Source organism: Hylobates moloch, unplaced genomic scaffold, assembly GCF_009828535.3.
Source record: "Hylobates moloch isolate HMO894 unplaced genomic scaffold, HMol_V3 SCAFFOLD_54, whole genome shotgun sequence".
In the NCBI taxonomy this organism is placed as follows: domain Eukaryota; kingdom Metazoa; phylum Chordata; class Mammalia; order Primates; family Hylobatidae; genus Hylobates; species Hylobates moloch.
In genome coordinates this window covers 98,769-119,137 of record NW_026652329.1, presented here as the reverse complement: position 1 = coordinate 119,137, position 20,369 = coordinate 98,769, and the positions used below count along the sequence as shown (strand labels likewise).

Sequence of the window (20,369 nt, the reverse complement as noted above, 5' to 3'; positions counted from 1 at the left end):
AGAGACACAGTAGAACTTTTTTTTTTTTTTTTTTTTTGAGATGGAGTCTTTCTCTGTTGCCCAGGCTGGAGCGCAGTGGCACCATCTCGGCTCACTGCAACCTCCACCTGCCGGGTTCAAGCAATTCTCTTGCCTCAGCCTCCCAAGTAGCTGGGATTACAGGGATGCGCCACCATGCCCAGCTAATTTTTTTGTATTTTTAGTAGAGACGGCGTTTCACCATATTGGTCAGGCTGGTCTCGAATTTCTGACCTTGTGATCCGCCCTCCTCGGCCTCCCAAAGTGCTGGGATTACAGGACAGTAGAACGTTTTTAAGAAAAGGTAATTTTATGGAAGTACATACTAAAACATTGGTGACAGGTAAAAGAGACTTCAGTACCATAGGTTTACATGAGTTTAAATGTCTTTAGTCAGGGTGGTCATTCTGTAATTCATTACAAATACTATTGCTTCCTGTTCTTGAATACCACTTCACCATTTGTTTTCTCCTCCTGTCCAGTGGTGGCATTTAAATTTGCACTTCATATGTCAAAAGGAAAAATTATTGCAAAAAATATTGCAGATTACTAAGAAAACAAACAGTGAAGTGGTATTCAATAATAGGAAGCTATAGGATCAGTGGTGAATTGTAGAATGAATGCCCTACTTAAAGACTTTCAAATTCAGCTTAAAAAAAAATGTGATAATAGCCAAACAAAACATTTCTGGCTCACAAGCTACTTAATTGTGAGCCCTGGTTGAAAGCATTTATTCATTCCTACTTTATCCCTGACCCTGTGTTAGGTGTTATGGGTGGGACAGATCAATAAGCAAGAAGCCTGCAAATATATAAATAAAGCTCACTTTATTTAGAAAGGCAAGATATGTCAGTTGCTCTCAGTGGAACAAAAGTTCAGGCATCTAAGTTAACACTTCCATTGCTTATAAGCCCCACTTGATAAATTCCCTGTGGAACTCAGCTATATCCTGGCTAAGTGCTTTTATTGATCTGTTTATAATAATTCTCTACCTCCCCAAAAACATTTTAAATGGTTTCTGTCATTTCTTTGGTAGCAGTCATAACTTGTAAAGAAAACACTTTAATTGCATTTCTATTGTCCAAGAAGTTGGCAATGTTGTCCAAGAAGGTGCTTGAACATGGCCGTATATTGTCTGTGGCTGCTTTTGTGCTACAACAGCAGAGTTGAGTAGTTGCAACAGAGACCCTGTAGCTCTCAAGCCTAAAATATTTATCTGACCCTTTACAGAAAAACTTTTCTGACCCCTCCTCTAGATTATTGTTACCTGTTTTGAAATACGTATAAATGGAATCAAACAGTTAACTCACATTTAAGTGAAAATGTGTAATAAGCAATAGAAATGCAAAAACCCATGATTGTATGCATCTAACAACAGAGCTTCAAAATACATGAAGCAAAAACAGACAGAACTGGGGAGAAAAATACACAATTTAATAATAATAGTTGAAGACTTCAATATCCTACCTTCAGTGATGAACAGAACAACTAGATGAAAGATCCAATATCCCACTCTCAGTAATGAATAGAACAACTAGATAGAAGATCAAATATCCCACTTTCAGTAATGCATAGAACAATTAGATCAGCAAGGAAATATAAGACTTGAACCACACTATAAACCAACTAGACCTAACAGATATCTATAGAACACCATTCAATAACAGCAGAGTGCCTACTCTTCTCTAGTGCATATAGGACATTCTTCAGGATAGACCATATGTTAGACCATAAAATAAATCTCAATACATTTATAAGGATTGATTTCATACAGAGTATGTTCTCCACCTACATGGAATGAAATTAGTAGTCAATAACAGAAGGAAATTTGGTAAATTTACAAATATGTAGAAATAACACACTCTTAACCAATGAGTCACAGAAGAAATTACAAGGGAAATTAGAAAATGCTTTGAGATAAATGAAAGCAAAAGCAACATACTAAAACTTAGATGCTGGCAAAGCAGTACTCAGAGGTTACTATATGAATTTAGTACTCATATGAATTTATACTAATATACGTTACATTGAAAAGAAGATCTCAAATCAGTAACCTAGCATTTCATCTTAAGAAACTAGAAAAAGAAGAGCAAACTAAAACATATTTATAAACTCCTTTATACACAGCCCTGTGGTGGGTATAGACACAAGCTAGCAGAAGAAAGGAAAATTAAAGATTATAGCAGAGATAAAACAGAATAAAGAAACTACAAAGAGAACCAATGAGACCAAAAGTTGGCTCCTTGAAAAGACCAACAAAATTGACAAACTTTTAGCTAGGTTGACTGGCCTAGAAAAGAAGATTCAGATTACTAAAATCAGAAATGAAAATGAGGACATTACTACCAACCTTGCAGAAATAAAAGAGATTATAAGAGAACACTATGAGCAATTGCATGCCAGCATCCCTGTGTGACTTCAGAATGTGAATGTGTGCCTGCAGAAACATTATACTCTCCAATCCCAACACAGTTTATACACCATCAAATAACCACATGAAAGGAAAGAGATTTGAGTCTCAGAAATGGCTTTGAGCTCCCTGCCTGGTTTGTGTTTGGCTTACTTTTCTGGTGTCTAGGGATAGGCCGGTAGGAGGGTTAATGGGATCTTAAGTCATGCCAAATATAAAGATCATGAAGTCTATGTTTCTGTTGTCAGTGGGGTGGTACATCAGAAAGCTGACTGGGACAGCATCCATGAGAAAATATGTCAGCTCTTGATTCCACTGCGCACTTGCATGCCCTTCTACAATTCGGAGGAAGAACGGCAGCATGGCCTGCAGCAGCTGCAGCAGCGGCAGGTAGGGCCTGCAGCACTTTCCAAGGTTAAGTTTTAGATGCGGTGAAGCTGCCCAAGACAAGGGTCAAACTGTGTTGAGATTACTAAATTGTAACCTCACTGAGAGCAGAGACTTTGTTTTATATCTTTTTAAGTCCTCAACACCATTCAGTCTGTTGTTTTCCACATTTACTAAATACTCACTGTATTAGTCTGCTAGTACTGTCACAATTAAATATCACAAACTGGGTGGCTCAAACAACATACGTTTATTTCCTCACGGCTCTGGAGGCTGGGAAGTCCAAGATCAAGGGGTCAGGAGGTTTGGTTTCTTCTGAGGCCTCTCTCCTTGGCTTGCAGATGGCTGCCTTCCTGCAGTGTCTTCACATGGTCCTTTGTGTGCAAGCATGCCTGGTATCTCTTTGTGTGTCCAATTTCCTCTTTTTATAAAGACACAAGTCAGATTAGGTTAGGGCCCACCCTAATGGCCTCATTCTAACTTAATCACCTCTCTACAGGCCCTAGCTCCAATTATAGTCACATTGTGACAGACTGCAGAATAGGGCTTCAACACATGAATTTTGGCAGGGGACACAATTCAGCCCATAACGTCCACAGATGCCAAGAGCCTGGCCACATAATAGGAGGGTTAAGAATGATGTATGGATATACTACTGAATAAATAAAGGAGGTTAGCAAAACTTGCCACTATTATTATGTATAGTGTTGAGTGTTGAGCATCTCAATCACTCTAAAAAATTAGCCCCTTATTATAAGCCATAAATCTCTAAACATAAGATCCATCCATTTTAGTGTTATGACACTTTGATAGCCTTAAAACGATGCAGAGTTAAAGTTTTTTGTGATATTAGCTAAACAGGGTAATTCCAGAGGGAAAATGAGATGTTTCTCTCAAAATTAACTCAACTAGGAAGGCAGAAAGTTTCAGATTGTCCTGAGACATGCTAGCTTTGCTAAAGTAAAGTTTTATTAGAACTATAAAAATAATACTCATTTATTCATCTGATAACTCTATATTGAGCATTCATCTATGCCAAGCCCTGAACTAAGATGAAAAGACACATGTTCCTGGGCCTTAAGGAGCTCATAGTCCAGAGTTTGCCTTCTTATATCACTTATGTGGGGCTTCACGTCCACTCTAATACAGGCAGGCTCACTATGTGCCTTTAACTGGGTCATTAGGTGTTGGCCTTATCCCCAGGGCCATCTACATCCACCTTTGCCTTTAACGTTAGACTGTCTCAGATAGTCTGTTTCTCTCTTCCACAGAAGTATTTGATTGAATTCTGCTACACCGTAGCCCAGAAATACCTCTTTGAAGGGAAACACGAAGATGCTGTACCAGCAGCTTTGCATTCCCTTCGCTTCCGTGTGACCCTGTACGGCCTGAGCTCCGTAGAGCTTGTGCCTGCTTACCTGCTGTTGGCCGAGGCTAGCCTTGGTGAGTGAAACCGACTTGATATGCTTGGATCCCTTAAGTGGTGCTATGTTTGGGTCACACCAATGATTGACAGTGGCACCATGAGACCTATTGTAGAAGGAGCAGGGTTGCTGTAAAGTTTAGCACAAGGTAGGGAAGGAGATGTCACAGACTTTTGTCTACAACTGGCAGAAATCCACTCAAGCTGGCCTGCACAAAAAGGAGGAATTCTGTGAGGGTGCTGTAGTATCCTACAAGAGCTGAGGCTTCATGAGGGACTAGAATTGGAATGCTGTAAGGAACCAAGGCTCAAGGTGCCTTTTGTTCTCTCTTGGGCCTTGTCTCCTGTATCTACTTCTCTCTGGGTATCTGCTTCGCTATTTTCCCTCTCTGCAGACCAGATTTGTCTACCCTATGCTCACTGTGGAAGACAGCTACCCCAAAATGTCAGATGGAGTTCTTCAGTTTACATGTTTTCTAGGTTCGAAGTAGGCAGTAGAAACTAATTAGCTTCTGATTTCCAATTACAAATTCGTAGAAGACAGAATTTTGTTGACATGGCTTGAGTGTGGGATCCACCTTTGTTCCCTGGGATCAGAGTCGCATAGTTCAGAAATACAGGAACCCACCCCTATAGATGGGAGAGGCAATTCTGAGAGTATAGAACAGACTTAGCAGATACCCTATGTGGTGGCTACTACAAAAGGAAAATTGGCATTTTGAGAGGAATTGACATTCTTGAGCATCTACGGTGTTTTAGGCACTGTGCTAACACTTCATATATTTTAATAGCCACCGTTTAAAAAAATGCTTCATATGTTTTAATAGCCACCGTTAAAAAAGTGCTTCTTTAAAAGTAAAACTTTTTTAAAAGTAAAACTGTTAAAATTAAGTACAATATAAATAACTTTTATCCCCTGAGTTCTCTGAGAGTAAGTTGCTCACCTGGTTCCCTATCCTTAGAATACTTCAGTGTCCCCTTAGTAAATGAGATAGATTGTATTGTGGTTATGAAGGAGAATGTCTTTATGGGAACCACACAAGGGGACCCTGTCATCTAAGAAGACCCCATTCAAGTTTCTTGAATTTTCCCAATATCATCTTTATAGCAAAACGATACAGTTCAGGATCACACTTTTCATTTCGTTGCCATGTGTTGGCAATAAAACTCTGGAATAGTTTCTCAACCTTTTCTTTACTTTTATGACCTTGACACTTTTAAAGGTTACAGGCCAATTGTATAAAATATGTCTCAATTTGGATTTGTCTGATATTTCCTGATGATGGGACTCAGGTTATGGATTTTTGGCAAAAACAGTACAGAGGTGATGCTGTGTTCTCATCCCATCCTATAAACTGGCATGTTTCCTTTTTTTTTCATTACTGATGATGTTCATTTTAATTATGTTACTAGGATGGTGTCTGCCAGGCTTCCTCCCTGTAATGTTACTTTCACCCTTCTGTAATTAATAACTGAAATTTTCATTTCATGGAGAGGTCCTTTGAAACTATATAAATATCCCATTCCTCATGAAATTTTCAAAGTATTCATTTAGTTATTTATATCAGTATTGCCTCTTTATTCAATGGGCTTAAATCCATTACTATCATTAATTTGATTCTCAAACTGTCCCTGATTTGACCAGTGGCAGCCCCCACTCAAGCTGGCTTCTGCATCTCCTAGATACAACCCCATTTGTTCTTTGCTCACTTGACTGCTTTCTGGAACATACCTCTAAAGAGCCCTGATTTCTTTCAGTGGAAAGTGAAATTCAGAAGCCAAAAGCTGTGCACTAGATGTATTCATGCTATTGGGGTATTACTGCTCCCAGGCCTTCTCAGTGGAGTTAGGGAGTAAGTGTAAATATAATAATGGGTGTATGTATACACACATTACATTTGTATTTATTTCTATATCTATATATCTTTTTTTTTTTTTTTTTGAGACTGAGTCTCACTCTGTCACCCAGGCTAGAGTGCAGTGGCGCAATCTGAGCTCACTGCAGCCTCCTCCTCCCTGGTTCAAGCAATTCTCCTGCCTCAGCCTCCCAAGTAGCTGGGACTACAGGTGTGTGCCACCATGCCTGGCTCATTTCTGTATTTGTAGTAGAGACGGGGTTTCACCATGTTGGTGATCTTGAACTCCTGGCCTCAAGTGATCCACCTGCCTCAGCTTCCCAAAGTGCTGGGATTACAGGTGTGAGCCACTGTGTCCAGCCTATATCTATATATCTACATCAATATCTGTATAACCACTAGTCTATAATACTGTTTGATCCAGATCTAATTCAGCACCACAGGGTTCAATCTAATTTACTTCCATTCCATAATTGCAACTCCCTTTGCTGACAGCTTTCACTTTCATTAGTTTATTTACATATTAATCAGTTCCCCTACATGAATCAATCCCCGCTGTCTAACTCCATCCTTTCCACCTTACAGATACCTCCTCCCTCTCCACGGGTTCTGACTCCCCATTCCAGGCTGCCTCTGCTGCATGGATCCCTCCTCCCTTGTATGGGTTCCGACTCCCCATACCAGGCTGTTTGCCTGCAGGAATGCCCTGCTCACCCTGCTCAGGTCTGTCACCCCATTCCAGACTGTCTTTCCTCCAAACTAATGAGAAAAGCACTGGACAAGATAATACAGCCCAGGTTCTGTTTACCTGTGACACTGGCTAGCTATGGGATTCTGGAAAAGTCACCTTAGCCCAAGTCTCATCATCTCTCATCTAGACCACTACGTACTAACTGGTCTCCCCACATCTTCTCTGGCCTCCCTCTAATCTGGTTTGCATACAAAAATGTGACCCATCACTCCTCTAAATAAAGACCACATTTCTAAAGCAACCCATGAGGCTCTGCTTGATCTAGCCCTTAACAAATTCTGTCACCTCAATTCTATCACCTGTCTCTCTTGAATTATTTTCTCACTCCCTTCCAGTTACACCGACCGGCCTTCTCTCAGTTCCTCAGAAGCACGATGATTTCCTTGTTGGGAAAGACTTTTCTGTAGCCACTCTCTCTGCTTCTCCTCCTCTTCCCTTCACCAAATTAACTTCTTGTCATCTTTCAGGTTTCAGCTCAAGGGTTACTACTGCCTTGTCTAGAAACTGTCCCAGGGCTCTAGACCAGGTTGGGTCTCCCTTTTTTTTTTTTTTTTTTTTAGACAGAGTCCTGATCTGTTGTACAGGCTGGAGTCCAATGGCCTGATCTTGGCTCACTGCAACCTCTGCCTCCCAGGGACAAGTGATTCTCCCGCCTCAGCCTCCAGAGTAGCTAGGACTACAGGCACGCACCACCACGCCTAGCTATTTTTTGTAGTTTTAGTAGAGAGAGGGTTTCAGTATGTTGCCCAGGCTGGTCTTGAACTCCTGGCTTCAAATGATCCACCTGCCTCAGCTTCCCAAAGTGCTGGCATTACAGGTGTGAGCCACCGCACCTAGCCAGGTCTCTTTTTTAATATACTCATTTAAAGACCTACTCCTTTCTTCTGAGCACTTACTCCATTAATAATTGTATTCATTGATGAGATTATTTAATTGTCTCCCTGCTCCAGTAGACGGTAAGCTCAGGGAGAACTGGATCTGTGTCTATTCTTCACTCATCACAGATGTCTTCACGCTCAGCCCAGCACTTAGCACAGAGAAGGTACTAAAAAAATAATTTCACAGTACCTGAAACCTCGTGAGCACTGTGTGAGTATGTGTTGAATCTGAGTTCTCTTCACAGGATTCTTTTAAGGATGAAAAGAGTTCGAGTGTAATGTCCATGAAAGTGCTTTGAAGTCTGGAAAGTGCTGTCTAAATGGAAGATTTCACTGTACCTCCAGTCATTGGTTTAAAACCTTGCTAACCTTTTTGGAAGTCTAAAGAATCACTTTCCTGTGCACATGTTTCTTTCCCATCTTAGAGATTCCTTCAGACTGGAGTGGACAGATAACAGAAATTCAGCTTTTTTTTTTCTTTTTAGTAAAACTTTGAAATTTTACTCAACTAGAAATGACATTTTCAGGAACACTTCAAGGAGGAGCCACCCTGCTCATCTCCCCTCACTGTTATCAGTGCTTTGGAAGCAGGAGAGCCTGGGTTCAAATATCAGCTCTTTCTTTACTGGCTGGGTGATCGCAGGCACCAAGCTCTTCTTCACTCAGAGCTCTCACATACATGGTTCCTTCTGCCTGGTATGCTCTTTCTGCTCTCATACGTGGCTGGCTTTTGATCATCCTTCAGGTATGTGCTTAAACTGGCCAGGCGTGGTGACTCACACCTGTAATTTCAGCACTTCGGGAAGTCGAAATGGGAGGATCTCTTGAGCCCAGGAATTCAAGATCAGCCTGGGCAACCTAGCAAGACCTCACCTCTTAAAAAAAAAATTAGGCGGGCATGGTGGCATGCACTTGTAGTAGTCCCAGCTACTTGGGAGGCTGAGGTGGGAGGATTGCTTGAGCCCAGGAGGTGGAGGCTGCAGTGAGCTAGCATTTTGGTTACTGTGTTCTGTTCATTTCCTTCACAGCACTCGTGTTTTGTCTATTTATTGTATGCCTACTTCACTTGATTTTAAGCTTCTTGGAGTCAGGGATCATGTCTTAGTGTGCATTGAGCATCACACATTGTGATAGAGACTCAATCAATTAGGTGAATATATGGTTGGTTGAATGAATGAATGAAGTTGCCTCCGCTTCAAATTCCTCATCTGATGATTATTTCACAGGGTTGTTGGCCGACTTAGACCACAGATGCAAAGGGACTAGCACAATGTTGGGCAAATAACAGATCTTCAATAAATACAAATTCCCTTTTCTTCCCCTGGGCACCTCACAGCCACAACCTTTGACTCAGCTGTGACTGCTGTATGCTGCATTCCTTCACTTTCATCACCAAGTCCTGCAAAATCTTCCCCCATAGTATCTCCCAGATCTGCCATTAACCCAGTATAAGCCTGTTGCCTCACCCGTCAGACAAGTACCACTGGTCTGTAAGTGGCTGTCCTTTCTCAATTCCGTACACTAGTAAAGTCACCCTAAGGGATAGTATTTTATGTCTCCAGCACCTCCACTTCACCCTATGCCTCTCCAGGTAGGCACTGTCCATAAGAGGCAGGCCTGAACTTAGGCACTCACTGGTCACAATCTTAATTCTGACTGTAATCTCATGGGCTAGTAGCAGCCCATTCTTCTCACCGTACTCTCTCTCTCTAGCCTCACAGTTTATTCTCCCAAGTATGCCTTTTCCTTTAGGACTGATGCTTGTTTAGATGCTGGTTCAGCTGGGTCTTGGAGTCTTCCTTCTTTGGCGTTGCCTTCTTGAGTGAGAACTGGATGTGGAAAATTTTAAATTTCCAATATTTGTCAATGCCCTGTACCATTTTTTTCCCATCTAAACAATCTTAGTTAAGAGTCATTTGCTTCTTCAAATGTGAGAGGACTTCAGCCTAAACCTCATATTTTACAGACAAAGCCTGGAGGGAAGATGTGACTTGCCATGTTCACATGAGCCAGGATCAGGGACTAGGCCTCGTGCTCCTCATCTAGTAGTTTCCCATTTTAGTTTGCACTTTGACCTTCCATCAGGCAAAGTTACTTGCTTCTTCTTGTAGACTGCTTCCTCTTCATCTCTTTTCCTTTAATTCAGTGATGTAGGGTTACAACTAGAATAAAAAGCATGCTTACATATGAACTAGGTCTGACAGGAAGGACACAGAGGAGCAGAGGGTTGGCTTATGAGGGGTTCGTGTCCTTACCTCCTAACCCTTCGTTGATGCCGTTTCTGCTGCAGCACCTATCACACCAATGCTTCACTCCCAGAGCACGCCTCCTGCCCTGCAGCACACTGATGTAGTGGCTTTCTATTCAGTTCCGACAAATTTCCCCAGAAGCCAAGCAGGTAGGCAGGCTTCTGTTTATGTAAAGATGATATGTAATAAACAAAAAGCTTTAAGTGTCCAGAGTATCTAAATATTAGCAATAAAGGTGGCTTTCCTTTCTCTTACCTTCCACATCACTTAGTAACCATGCATTGTCCATTCCACTTCCTGTCTCTTTTGGATCTCCTCTTCCTTAGTTCACTGTCTTGTTTCAGGCTCTTAAGCGTGCTTGCCTGAACTATTTCAGACATCTTCCAGTGAATCTTCTACCTTTATTCCTCCCCTCTGGTCCCTCCTCCACATTGGTTCCAAAGGATCTTTCTAAATATAAATCCGATTCTCTCGCCCTTTTTGAAAATCCTCTAGTTTTTATCCACATGCATCAAGTTCCTTGGCATAACTCACTAAGCCCTCTGTGACCTGCCCCTTGCCTACCACCATAGCCTCATTTTCTGCCATTCTGTCCTTCACAATTTGTGCTCCAGCATCACAGGCTAATACAGTCGGCCCTCCATATTTGCAGGTTCTGCATCTGCCCATTCAAGCATCCATGGATCAAAAATATTTTTAAAAATAATATAATGATTAAAAATGATACAAATAAAAACAATACATGATGTTACTTGTGGGCTAGTAAGCAAAAAAAAGAAAAAATTTAAACTTAAAAAAGACAAAAATTATATAGTAGAACAACTATTTACATAGCATTTACATTGTATTAGGTATTATAAGTAATTTAGAGTTGATTTAAAGTATAAGGAATGATGTGCATAGGTTATATGCAAATACTACACTACTTTATATTAGAGCCTTGAGCATCCTTATATTTAGGTATCTGATGGGGGTTCTGGAACCAATTCCCTGCAGCTGTGACTCTGTATAGTTCTATGAACATAACGTATTATTTCATATTTCTATGACATTGCACATACTGTTACTTTTGCCTGGGATGTTCTCCCTGCCTTATCTACCTGGAAAACTTCTATTCATCCTCAAAACCCAGCTCAGACTCTGCTTCAGTGTCCCTCTCCATCTCTTCTATAGAATTAAACATTTCCTATCCTCTGACACTTCCAAAGCTTGTGTTTCTATTGCAATTATACTATATTGTAAATACATTTGTTTTCATGTTGCACTTTGAATCCCCATCACTCAACACAAGGCCTGGCGCATAAAGGGTATTAAATATGCATATATATATTTCACAATTGAGATATAATTCACATATCATAAAATACACCCTTTTAAAGAACAATTCAGGCCAGACGCAGTGTCGCATGCCTGTATTCCCAGCACTTTGGGAGGTCGAGGCAGGTGGATCAACTGATGTCAAAGGTTTGAGACGAGCCTGGCAAACATGGTGAAACCCTGTCTCTACTAAAAATACAAAAATTAGTGGGGCGTGGTGGCACATGCTTACAGTCCCAGCTACTTGGGAGGCTGAGGCATGAGAATCACTTGAACCCGAGAGGCAGAGGTTGTAGTGAGCCGAGATCACGCCACTACACTCCAGTCTGGGCAACAAAGTGAGACTCTGTCAAAAAAAAAAAAAAAAAGGACAATCCAGTGGTTTTAGCACATTCTGAAGGTTGTGCAACAATCACCATGATCTATTTCCACAACATTTTCATCACCCCTAAAAGAAAGCCTGTAATTGTCAGCAGTTACTCCCTCTTAGTTCCTCCCTTGCATTGGACCCCCTGTTAGTGCCTCCCTTGCATTGGACTCCCTGTCGCCTGGCCACCACTAGTTTGCTTTCCATCTCTATGGATTTGCCTATTCTGGACATTTCATATAAATGGAATCATGCAATATGTGGCCTTTGGTGTCTGGTTTCTTTCTCTTAGTATAGTGTTTTCAAAGTTCATCCAATTATAGCAGGTAGCACTACTTCGTTCCTTCTTATAACTGAGTAATATTCCACTTATGGATATGGAGATGGAGATGGAGATGCCTCCTTTTGTTCATCCACTCATCAGCTGATGGACATTTACATTGTCTCTTTTTTTTTTTTTTTTGGCTCTTCCGAATAGGCTGCTATGAACATTCCTGTATGAGTTTTTCTGTGTCAGTATATACTTGAGTCAATGAATACATGAGTGAATGGGAAATGACTCATATTTCCTCATGTGTTCTTTGGCCTGGATATGAATTATAACCTTCTTTTCTGCTTTTGGGCAGGTCTGGGCCGAATCGTTCAGGCTGAAGAATATCTATTCCAAGCCCAGTGGACAGTCCTCAAATCAACTGACTGTAGTAATGCCACCCACTCTTTACTGCATCGGAATCTGGGACTTCTCTATATAGCTAAGAAAAACTATGAAGAAGCCCGTTATCATCTGGCCAATGATGTAAACAAGCTAAGTTATAACACCTGGATATTTCCAAAATCTAAATTATAACACCTGTATATTTCCAAAATCTGTTTATTTTTTTAAAAATTGTGCATTTCTCTAAAACTTTCTGTTTACAATTGATTATTGGGTGGCATGTTAGCCATGACACAATTCTACCGACCTAACTTCAAGCATTTCTACTTCATAGCTATTCAACCTTGGCCAGGTCACATATTCCTGAAGTTTCAGTTGCCCTGAAGAGTAAAGGGAGGCAAAACAGCATACTCGTTAAGAGAAGGGCTTTGCTGGCCGGGCGTGGTGGCTCACGCCTCTAATCCCAGCACTTTGGGAGGCCAAGGTGGGCAGATCATGAGGTCAGGAGATTGAGACCATCCTGGCCAACATGGTGAAACCCCGTCCCTACTAAAATACAAAAAATTAGCCAGGCGTGGTGGTGCAAGCCTGTAGTCCGAGCTACTCGGAATGCTGAGGCAGGGGAATCGCTTGAACCTGGGAGGTGGAGGTTGCAGTGAGCTGAGATCGCGCCACTGCACTCCAGCCTGGCGACAGAGCAAGACTTCATCTCAAAAAAAAAAAAAAAAAAAAGACAGCGAGAGAGAGAAGGGCTTTGCTTCTAGTCACAGATCTGTTGTTTCACTAGCCACATAGTCTTGGAAAATTTGTTTCACCTCTTTCATCACCTGCAAGACAGGAATAATAAAATAGTCTCTGCCTCATTGGGTCATTGCGAAGATTAATAATAGGACAATACATGTACAGTACTTTGGCTATTATTTTTAAAAATAACAGTAATATCTCTACTTCAGAGTGTTGGTTATTAAATTTAAAAGAGCTAGATGTATAAGAAAGCGCTTATCGATGATAAAACTCTGTACAAGGGTTAGATGGGATGTTGAGGGTGATAACTGAATTGTTCTTTCAAAATTTCAGTACTGGAAAATATTACCAGAGAACAGAGTTCCTGGGTGTGAAATCTGAGTTAGCGTAGAGTCAGACTGCAGTCTCCATGCAGGTTGGTTCTCTCTTCAGCCTCTCTTCTGGCCTCTGCACCAAGCAGCCCTTCCTCTGGTGGCCTGCCTGTACGATGTCCATAAATTAAATTTTACACTGGTTATTCTTTAAATTCCACTACCCCATATCCATTCTCTGCCCTATTCTATGCCCTGGGAGCCTGACCTCTATGGACTACACAACCTCTGTGGACTCCATTGCTCTCTGGCCTTGGTTGGGTTTGGAGAGTGGAAGGTATGGTAGGGGAGTGGAGAGTAGGAGGAGAAAAAGGCTGAGGCACTGATTCTCCCTGCTGTCTCTCTGCCCACCGCTGATCTGGCAGGAACAGTGTTCCTCTGTGGCCACAGCTCCTGTCAGGCAGCCTTCTTCCATAGTGCTGGCTCTTGCTGGGCCCTGGTAACCTTGTTTCCTCCCCTTGCTGTTTCGGGTGTAGGGATGGTAATAGTTTCTTGCTGTTGGTAGTCCCGGGTGTTTCACTAGGCCTTGTTGGTTTTACTCGTAGGGCTTTTCCCTAGCCCTGGTTGGTTTCTTAACCCTTCTACATGTCAAATCATAATTCCACTAAACTGTCTTCAGGCAATCTTATTGAGGGTGCCATCTAGTTCCACCTGGGCTCCTGACTAATACAATTCTTTGTGTTTCCTCTCTATACTCTACATCCTCCAACAAATTAAGCAGAGGCACATTCTGTCCTGAGCTGGGCCACACAGTTAAGAATTAGTAGGCCAGGTGTGGTGGCTCACACCTATAATCCCAGCACTTTGGGAGGCCAAGGTGGGCGGATCACCAGAGGTCGGGAGTTTGAGATGGTGAAACTCCATCTAAATATACAAAATTAGCTGGGTGTGGTGGCATGTGCCTGTGATTCCAGCTACTCGGGAGGCTGAGGCAGGAGAATTGCTTGAACCTGGGAGGCAGAGGTTGCAGTGAGCCAGGATTGCGCCACTGCACTCCAGCCTGGGCGACAGAGTGAGACTCAGTCTCCAAAAAAAAAAAAAAAATACAAAAAATACAAAAATTAGTCAGGTGTGGTGGTGTGTGCCTGTAGTGCCAGCTGCTCGGAAGGCTGAGGCAAAAGAATCTCTTGAACCCAGGAGGCGAGGTTGCAGTGAGCCAAGATCGCGCCACCGCACTCCAGCCTGGGCGACAGAGGGAGACTATGTCTCAAAAAAAAAAAAAAAGAAAAAAAAAAAAGAATTAGCACAAGATCAGATTCCTTAGCCTAGCTTTTTAAACACACACACACATAGACACCCCTTTATTGATATATACCATAAAATTCACCCATTTTACGGGTACAATTAAATTATTTTTAGCAAATTTACAGAGTAGTGCAACCATGAGCACAATCAAGTTTCAGAACATTTCCATCACCCCAAAGAGATCCCTTGTATCCATTTGCAGTCATTTCCCATTCCTGTTCCAGCCCCAGGCAACCACTTCCTGTTTCTACAAATTTGCCTTCTCAGGACAGTTCATACAGACAGAATCCTGTGTGGTCCTTTGCATCTGACCTCTTTCACCTAGCATGATTATTTTGAGATTCATCCATGTTGTTGCATGTATCAACAGTTCATTCCTCTTATTGCTGATTAGCATTCCATTGCCTGGATATACCACAATTTGTCTATGCGTTCATCAGTTGATGGACATTTTTGTTGTTTCTATGTTTTGTGTATTTTAAATAATGCTGATATAAACATTTACGTACAAGTCTTTGTGGGTAGGTACTTAGAAGAGGAGTTGCTGGGTCGTGTAGTAACTCTATGTTTAACTTTTTTAGGAACTACCAAACTGTTTCCACAGAGGCTGCACCCTTTTACATGCCCACTGGCAATGCGTGAGGGTTTCATTTTCTCCATATCCTTCCCAACACTTTTTATTTTCTGTATTTGATTCTAGCCATCCCAGATGCAGTGATATCTCATTATAGCTTTGTTTTGCATTTACCTAATTACTATGTTAGCATCTATTCATGTGCTTATTATTCATCTGAATATCTTTTTGGAGAAATGTCAATTCAGATCTTTTGCCCATTTTTAAATTGGAATGTTGTAACAGTTTTTTGTATGTATTCTAGATACAAGTCCTCTATCAGATATATGATTTGCAAAAGGAACTCAAGCACTCTCCTTCTTCCTCCTGCTATAGATTTATTTTGCCAGTTGTGCATTTGGAACAGAGGACATTAGGACTTCAGGAGGCTACTTCCACCTGGCTAATATATTCTATGACCTTAAAAAGTTGGACCTGGCAGACACATTGTACACCAAGGTGAGCTGGGGAATGTGGGAGCTGAGCCTTCACTCTTAGGCTTGGTGTCTTACGACTTGTATTAGACTATTCATGAAAAACATACCATTCATGAGAAAGAGAGGCACAGAGAGATGAAGTGGCTTACCCAAGATTATATAGCCTGATACATGATATACTCCATTTTCTTTCTTCCAGTGTCTCCACTACCAAAATAGACTAACCCTTAACATCCATAGGGTGATTAATGAATAATGAAGGACAGGTCAGTAAGAGCCAAACCCCTTCAAATAGACAGTTGTATGCTGTGTCATACCCATAGCAGCAAGCTAATGTGGGCATGTTGAAGTGTGCGATAGAGAAGAAGATTTCCAAGGGAAGTCTCTTGCTACAAGATCCTGTCAAGGGATCCAAGAACATGAGAAATTTCCATATTTACATATAAAATGTTTTAAACTGTTTCCAGTATATTAAAATGTCAGTTGTTTCCATATAGTACCACCTCACTTAGCAGGCAATCATTTGTGTAATAAATGTGTAATATAGGCTTTCTGCTGATTGTTGATTCATGTTTTAGACCTGCTTCTGAGAAAGAGGCATTTTGCTGTAGCTTAAAAGCTTTAGAATCAGATAGACCAGGGTTTAAATTCTGGCTATTTAGAATCAGATAGACCAGAGTTTAAATTCAGTTTACTAAATAAACTGAGCCTCAGTTTATTTACATGTAAAATGGGAATAATAAGAATATTACATCGGGATGTTGTGAGGATGTAAAGGTTTCGTGTTTTGTGTGCTGTACAAAAGATAGCCACTGTTATTAGACCCCACTAGGGCTACCCCAAGATGAGCTGCCACAGGCCCTTTGCAGCCCATCACTTGTCACACTTACCTTGGCCAGGCCTGTTTGGGCTCCTAGGGCTCCCTCTGCCTCCAGGCACAGTAGGAGAGAGAACCTCCACTTTGTCCAGAAGCCCGGCCATATGCGCTATTCTCCTCACCTGCCTAGTCTGACGGCTGAGATCTGGCCTGCTTGTCATATTACCATCTCTTTTCCCAACAGGTCTCTGAGATCTGGCATGCATATTTGAACAATCACTATCAAGTCCTCTCACAGGCTCACACCCAACAAATGGATTTACTGGGCAAACTATTTGAGAATGACACTGGCTTGGGTAAGTGGCAGTTTTCCCTGAAGGGAGAGTAGTGACTTCATCTCACCCAATACACAGACTTTGTCCCTAAGAGGGAAAGCAGCTGTCCCTGTCATGAAGCACCATTGCTACCTTCCCCATGTTGCTGATGGAGAAAACTGAGATACGGGGATCAAAGAGATTTTACCAGTGTTGGGAAGAATTCAGATCCCTATCGTCACACATAGCCATTCGGAGGTTACTAAGGGACAGATTTAGAGGAATAAAAGACCCCATCAAAGCCCCCTGTGATTTCTGTAGAGCATCCATTTCTATGTTATCCCTCCAGGGCAGCAGTCCGAATCTCTGCCTGGCACCAGGGACCCATTTCATGGAAGACAATTTTTCCATGGACTGGAGGGCGTGGGAGGAATGGTTTCAGGAGAATTCAAGTGCATTACATTTATTGTGTACTATGTTTTTATTATTATTAATATATTGTAATATATAATGAAATAATTATACCATGCATTATAATGTAGAATCAGTGGGAGCCCTGAGCCTGTTTTCCTGCAACTAGATGGTCCCATCTGGGAGTGATGGGTGACAGTGACAGATCATCAGGCATCAGATTCTCATAAGGAGTGTACAAACTAGATCCTTTGCATGCACAGTTCACAATAGGGTTCATGCTCTTAAGAGAATCTGATGCTGCCACTGAACTGACAGGAGGTGGAGCTCAGGTGGTAATGCAAGCAATGGGGAGTGGCTGTAAATACAGATGAAGCTTTGCTCGCCCCCACCACCCCTGCTCACCACCTGCTGCACAGCCCAATTCCTAACAGGCCACAAAACAGTTCTGGTCCATGGCCTGGGGGTTGGTGACTCTTGCTGCAGGACGCATAAGCCAAGGTAGACTCTACACAGAAGTTGCATTGCTGATTTCTTCTGGTGCCTTAGCTTCATGCTTTACTGAACAGTGAGCTTCTCAGTGGCAGGGCCCAATTGAATTAAACTGTATTCCTGACTTCAATCTTGAACATTTGAGAATCTACATCTGACAAAGCCCCCCCAAAAAACCATCTTTGTTCTGAAGATCCTGGTCATGCTTTACTATCTGATGATGAATTCTTCAAAGGCAAGTTTCCCTAAAAAAGCAACATGTCTAAAATGAAGGTAGAAATTCATCTAGTTGAACTCATTTGTGTTTTGCCCAATTCCAACAAATTCGCAGCAAAAAAAAATTGCCCAATTCGCAGCAAAGGGCTAAGTGTTGAATAGTACCGTACAGCATTGTGCCTTCAGAGACAATGAAAAGACACAGAGGATCTAGTTTCTGCTCAAAAGAGACATACAGTGCAGCTGGTGATATAGAACCTATAGGCAATAACAAAAGAACATTCCTGTGAGTACAAATTAGATTACAAGATGAGTCCCAGAATGAAGAGGTGAGGACAGTTGGGTGGTGTTGAAGAAGGAAGGCTCTTTGGAGGAGAGGTTTTGAGCTAAAGTTTAAAAAATTAATAACTTTATTGAATTTTCTCTCATTATGTAAATAGTTCATGTTACAGCTGAAAACTTGGAAATCATAGATATCCAAAGATAGCCAACCTTAACATGATGGTGTATATCGTTTTCGTCTTTTTCTCTAAGCTTAGTACTTGTCTAAGTGCTTTTAAGTGCATGTAGTAACTTCTCAGTAAATGATGACTAAAGTAGGACCAAAAACTGCTGGGGAAAATAGTAAACAGACTCTCAGAGGGAAGCATGAAGGTTGTTGCTTACGCATCTGTGGCCTAGACTAGAAGAGTTAAGCTGCTGCAGCTGCAAGAAGCCCCTTCCCCCAGTTCTGTCCTCTCAGCTATAGACTGGAAGCTGAATTGGACCCAAGGAATCTGCCTGTGACAGATTCTTGTGTTTGCAAGCCCAAGAGATCTAGAGTTCAGGACTCCGAAAGAGAGAAACCTTAGCTACTTTGGGACCTGTGGGAGTGAGCATATTTTTAGGCTACTCTGATAATGGCATGCTAAGCAAAGCTGGAAAGCGGTCTGAAACTCCTGCTTTGGGGCTTCCTGCTTTGCACCTGGAGGGAGTCCTCTAGGTAAAAAACTTGCTGCAATTGGTGCTATTTCCACCAGTGCCCCTGGGAAGGCTTCAGCAGACCAGGCCCTTTAACAGCTGAGTGCTTTTGATGAGGGCAGACTCAGTTGCCAAGAGCCTGTTTTTTCTTTCTTCCCCTTCCAATGCAGATGAAGCCCAGGAAGCAGAAGCCATTCGCATCCTGACTTCAATCTTGAACATTCGAGAATCTACATCTGACAAAGCCCCCCAAAAAACCATCTTTGTTCTGAAGATCCTGGTCATGCTTTACTACCTGATGATGAATTCTTCAAAGGCAAGTTTCCCTAAAAAAGCAACAGGTCTAAAATGAAGGTAGAAATTCATCTAGTTGAACTCATTTGTGTTTTGCCCAATTCCAATAGCTTTTGCCCTCAGAACAAGCCTCACTCCAAAGAGGTTCAGATGCTCATGACTTTTCTCCTGTGTTGAGTCCAGCCTGCGTAATGGAAGCTGGATTGTCTTCTTCCCCCGAGGGTTCCCAGTCTTGCACAGATAAAGGGAGTCTGGGGCAGTGCTGGGAAGCCTGCAGGGCAGGAAGGCTCTGGGGAGCCTTGGACAGATGTAGTAGCCGCTCTAACTCCATTCAGTTACTAAGTTCCCTGTTGCTGCAGGGATTCAGGCAGAAATGCATTGCCATGAAATGATTCAAAAAGTAACTGTTTTTGAGTACTTTTACATACCAGTTGTTGGCCTAAACCCTTTACACAATTATCATACTTAATGCTTACACCAACATTAATGAGGTAGCTATTTTATTATGTCTACTTTAAAAACAAGGAAACTGAGGCACCAAGAGGGTCAATTCTTTGCCCAATGTCTTACAGACAGTAAGTGGTATGTCTCAGGTTTATTGATTTATTGGTTGATTCTCTCATTCATTCAAACATTTATTGAAAATCTACCATTTGTAAAGCACTAATCTAGGGACTGGGGATACAGTGGTGATCCATACGTTTCCTATCTCCATGGCACTGGTATTTTTTGGAGGAGTGGAAATAAACATATGTATGTCTAATATAATTTCAGATAGTAGAAACTGCTATAAAGAAAACCAGGCCAGGCACAGTGTCTCATGCCTGTATTCCCAGTACTTTGGGAGGCTGAGGCGGTATGATTGCTTATGTCCAGGAGTTCAAGACCAGCCTGGGCAACATAATGAGACCCACTCTCTACTAAAACTAAAAATAAAAAAATCAGCTGGGCATAGAGGTGTGCACCTGTAGTCCCAGCTACTCGGGAGGCTGAGATAAGAGGATTACTTGAGCCCTGGAGATTGAGGCTGCAGTGAGCTGTGCTTGTGCCACTACACTCCAGCCTGGGTGACAGAGCAAGATCCTGTCTCAAAAAAGAAAAGGAGGAGGAGGAGGAGGAGGAAGAGGAGGAGGAGGAGGAGGAG

At 41.9% G+C, this 20,369-nt stretch overlaps 1 protein-coding gene across 3 annotated transcripts in view; it reads left to right on the top strand.

Moving 5' to 3' along the window:
- LOC116463702 (zinc finger MYND domain-containing protein 12) overlaps positions 1-20,369 on the top strand; it is a 32,481-nt gene that overhangs the window by 10,191 nt on the left and 1,921 nt on the right. For 2 of the 3 annotated variants that reach the window (XM_058434814.1, XM_032146917.2), the window contains exons 2-7: positions 2,677-2,818; positions 4,087-4,258; positions 12,283-12,452; positions 15,621-15,743; positions 16,783-16,894; positions 19,102-19,247. In XM_058434814.1, coding sequence (XP_058290797.1) covers positions 2,756-2,818; positions 4,087-4,258; positions 12,283-12,452; positions 15,621-15,743; positions 16,783-16,894; positions 19,102-19,247 — 786 coding nt within the window. In that variant the 5' untranslated portion in view covers positions 2,677-2,755. Of the gene's footprint in view, positions 1-2,676; positions 2,819-3,076; positions 3,211-4,086; positions 4,259-12,282; positions 12,453-15,620; positions 15,744-16,782; positions 16,895-19,101; positions 19,248-20,369 lie in introns of those variants that run through there. The other variant, XM_058434815.1, reaches the window with a different exon arrangement.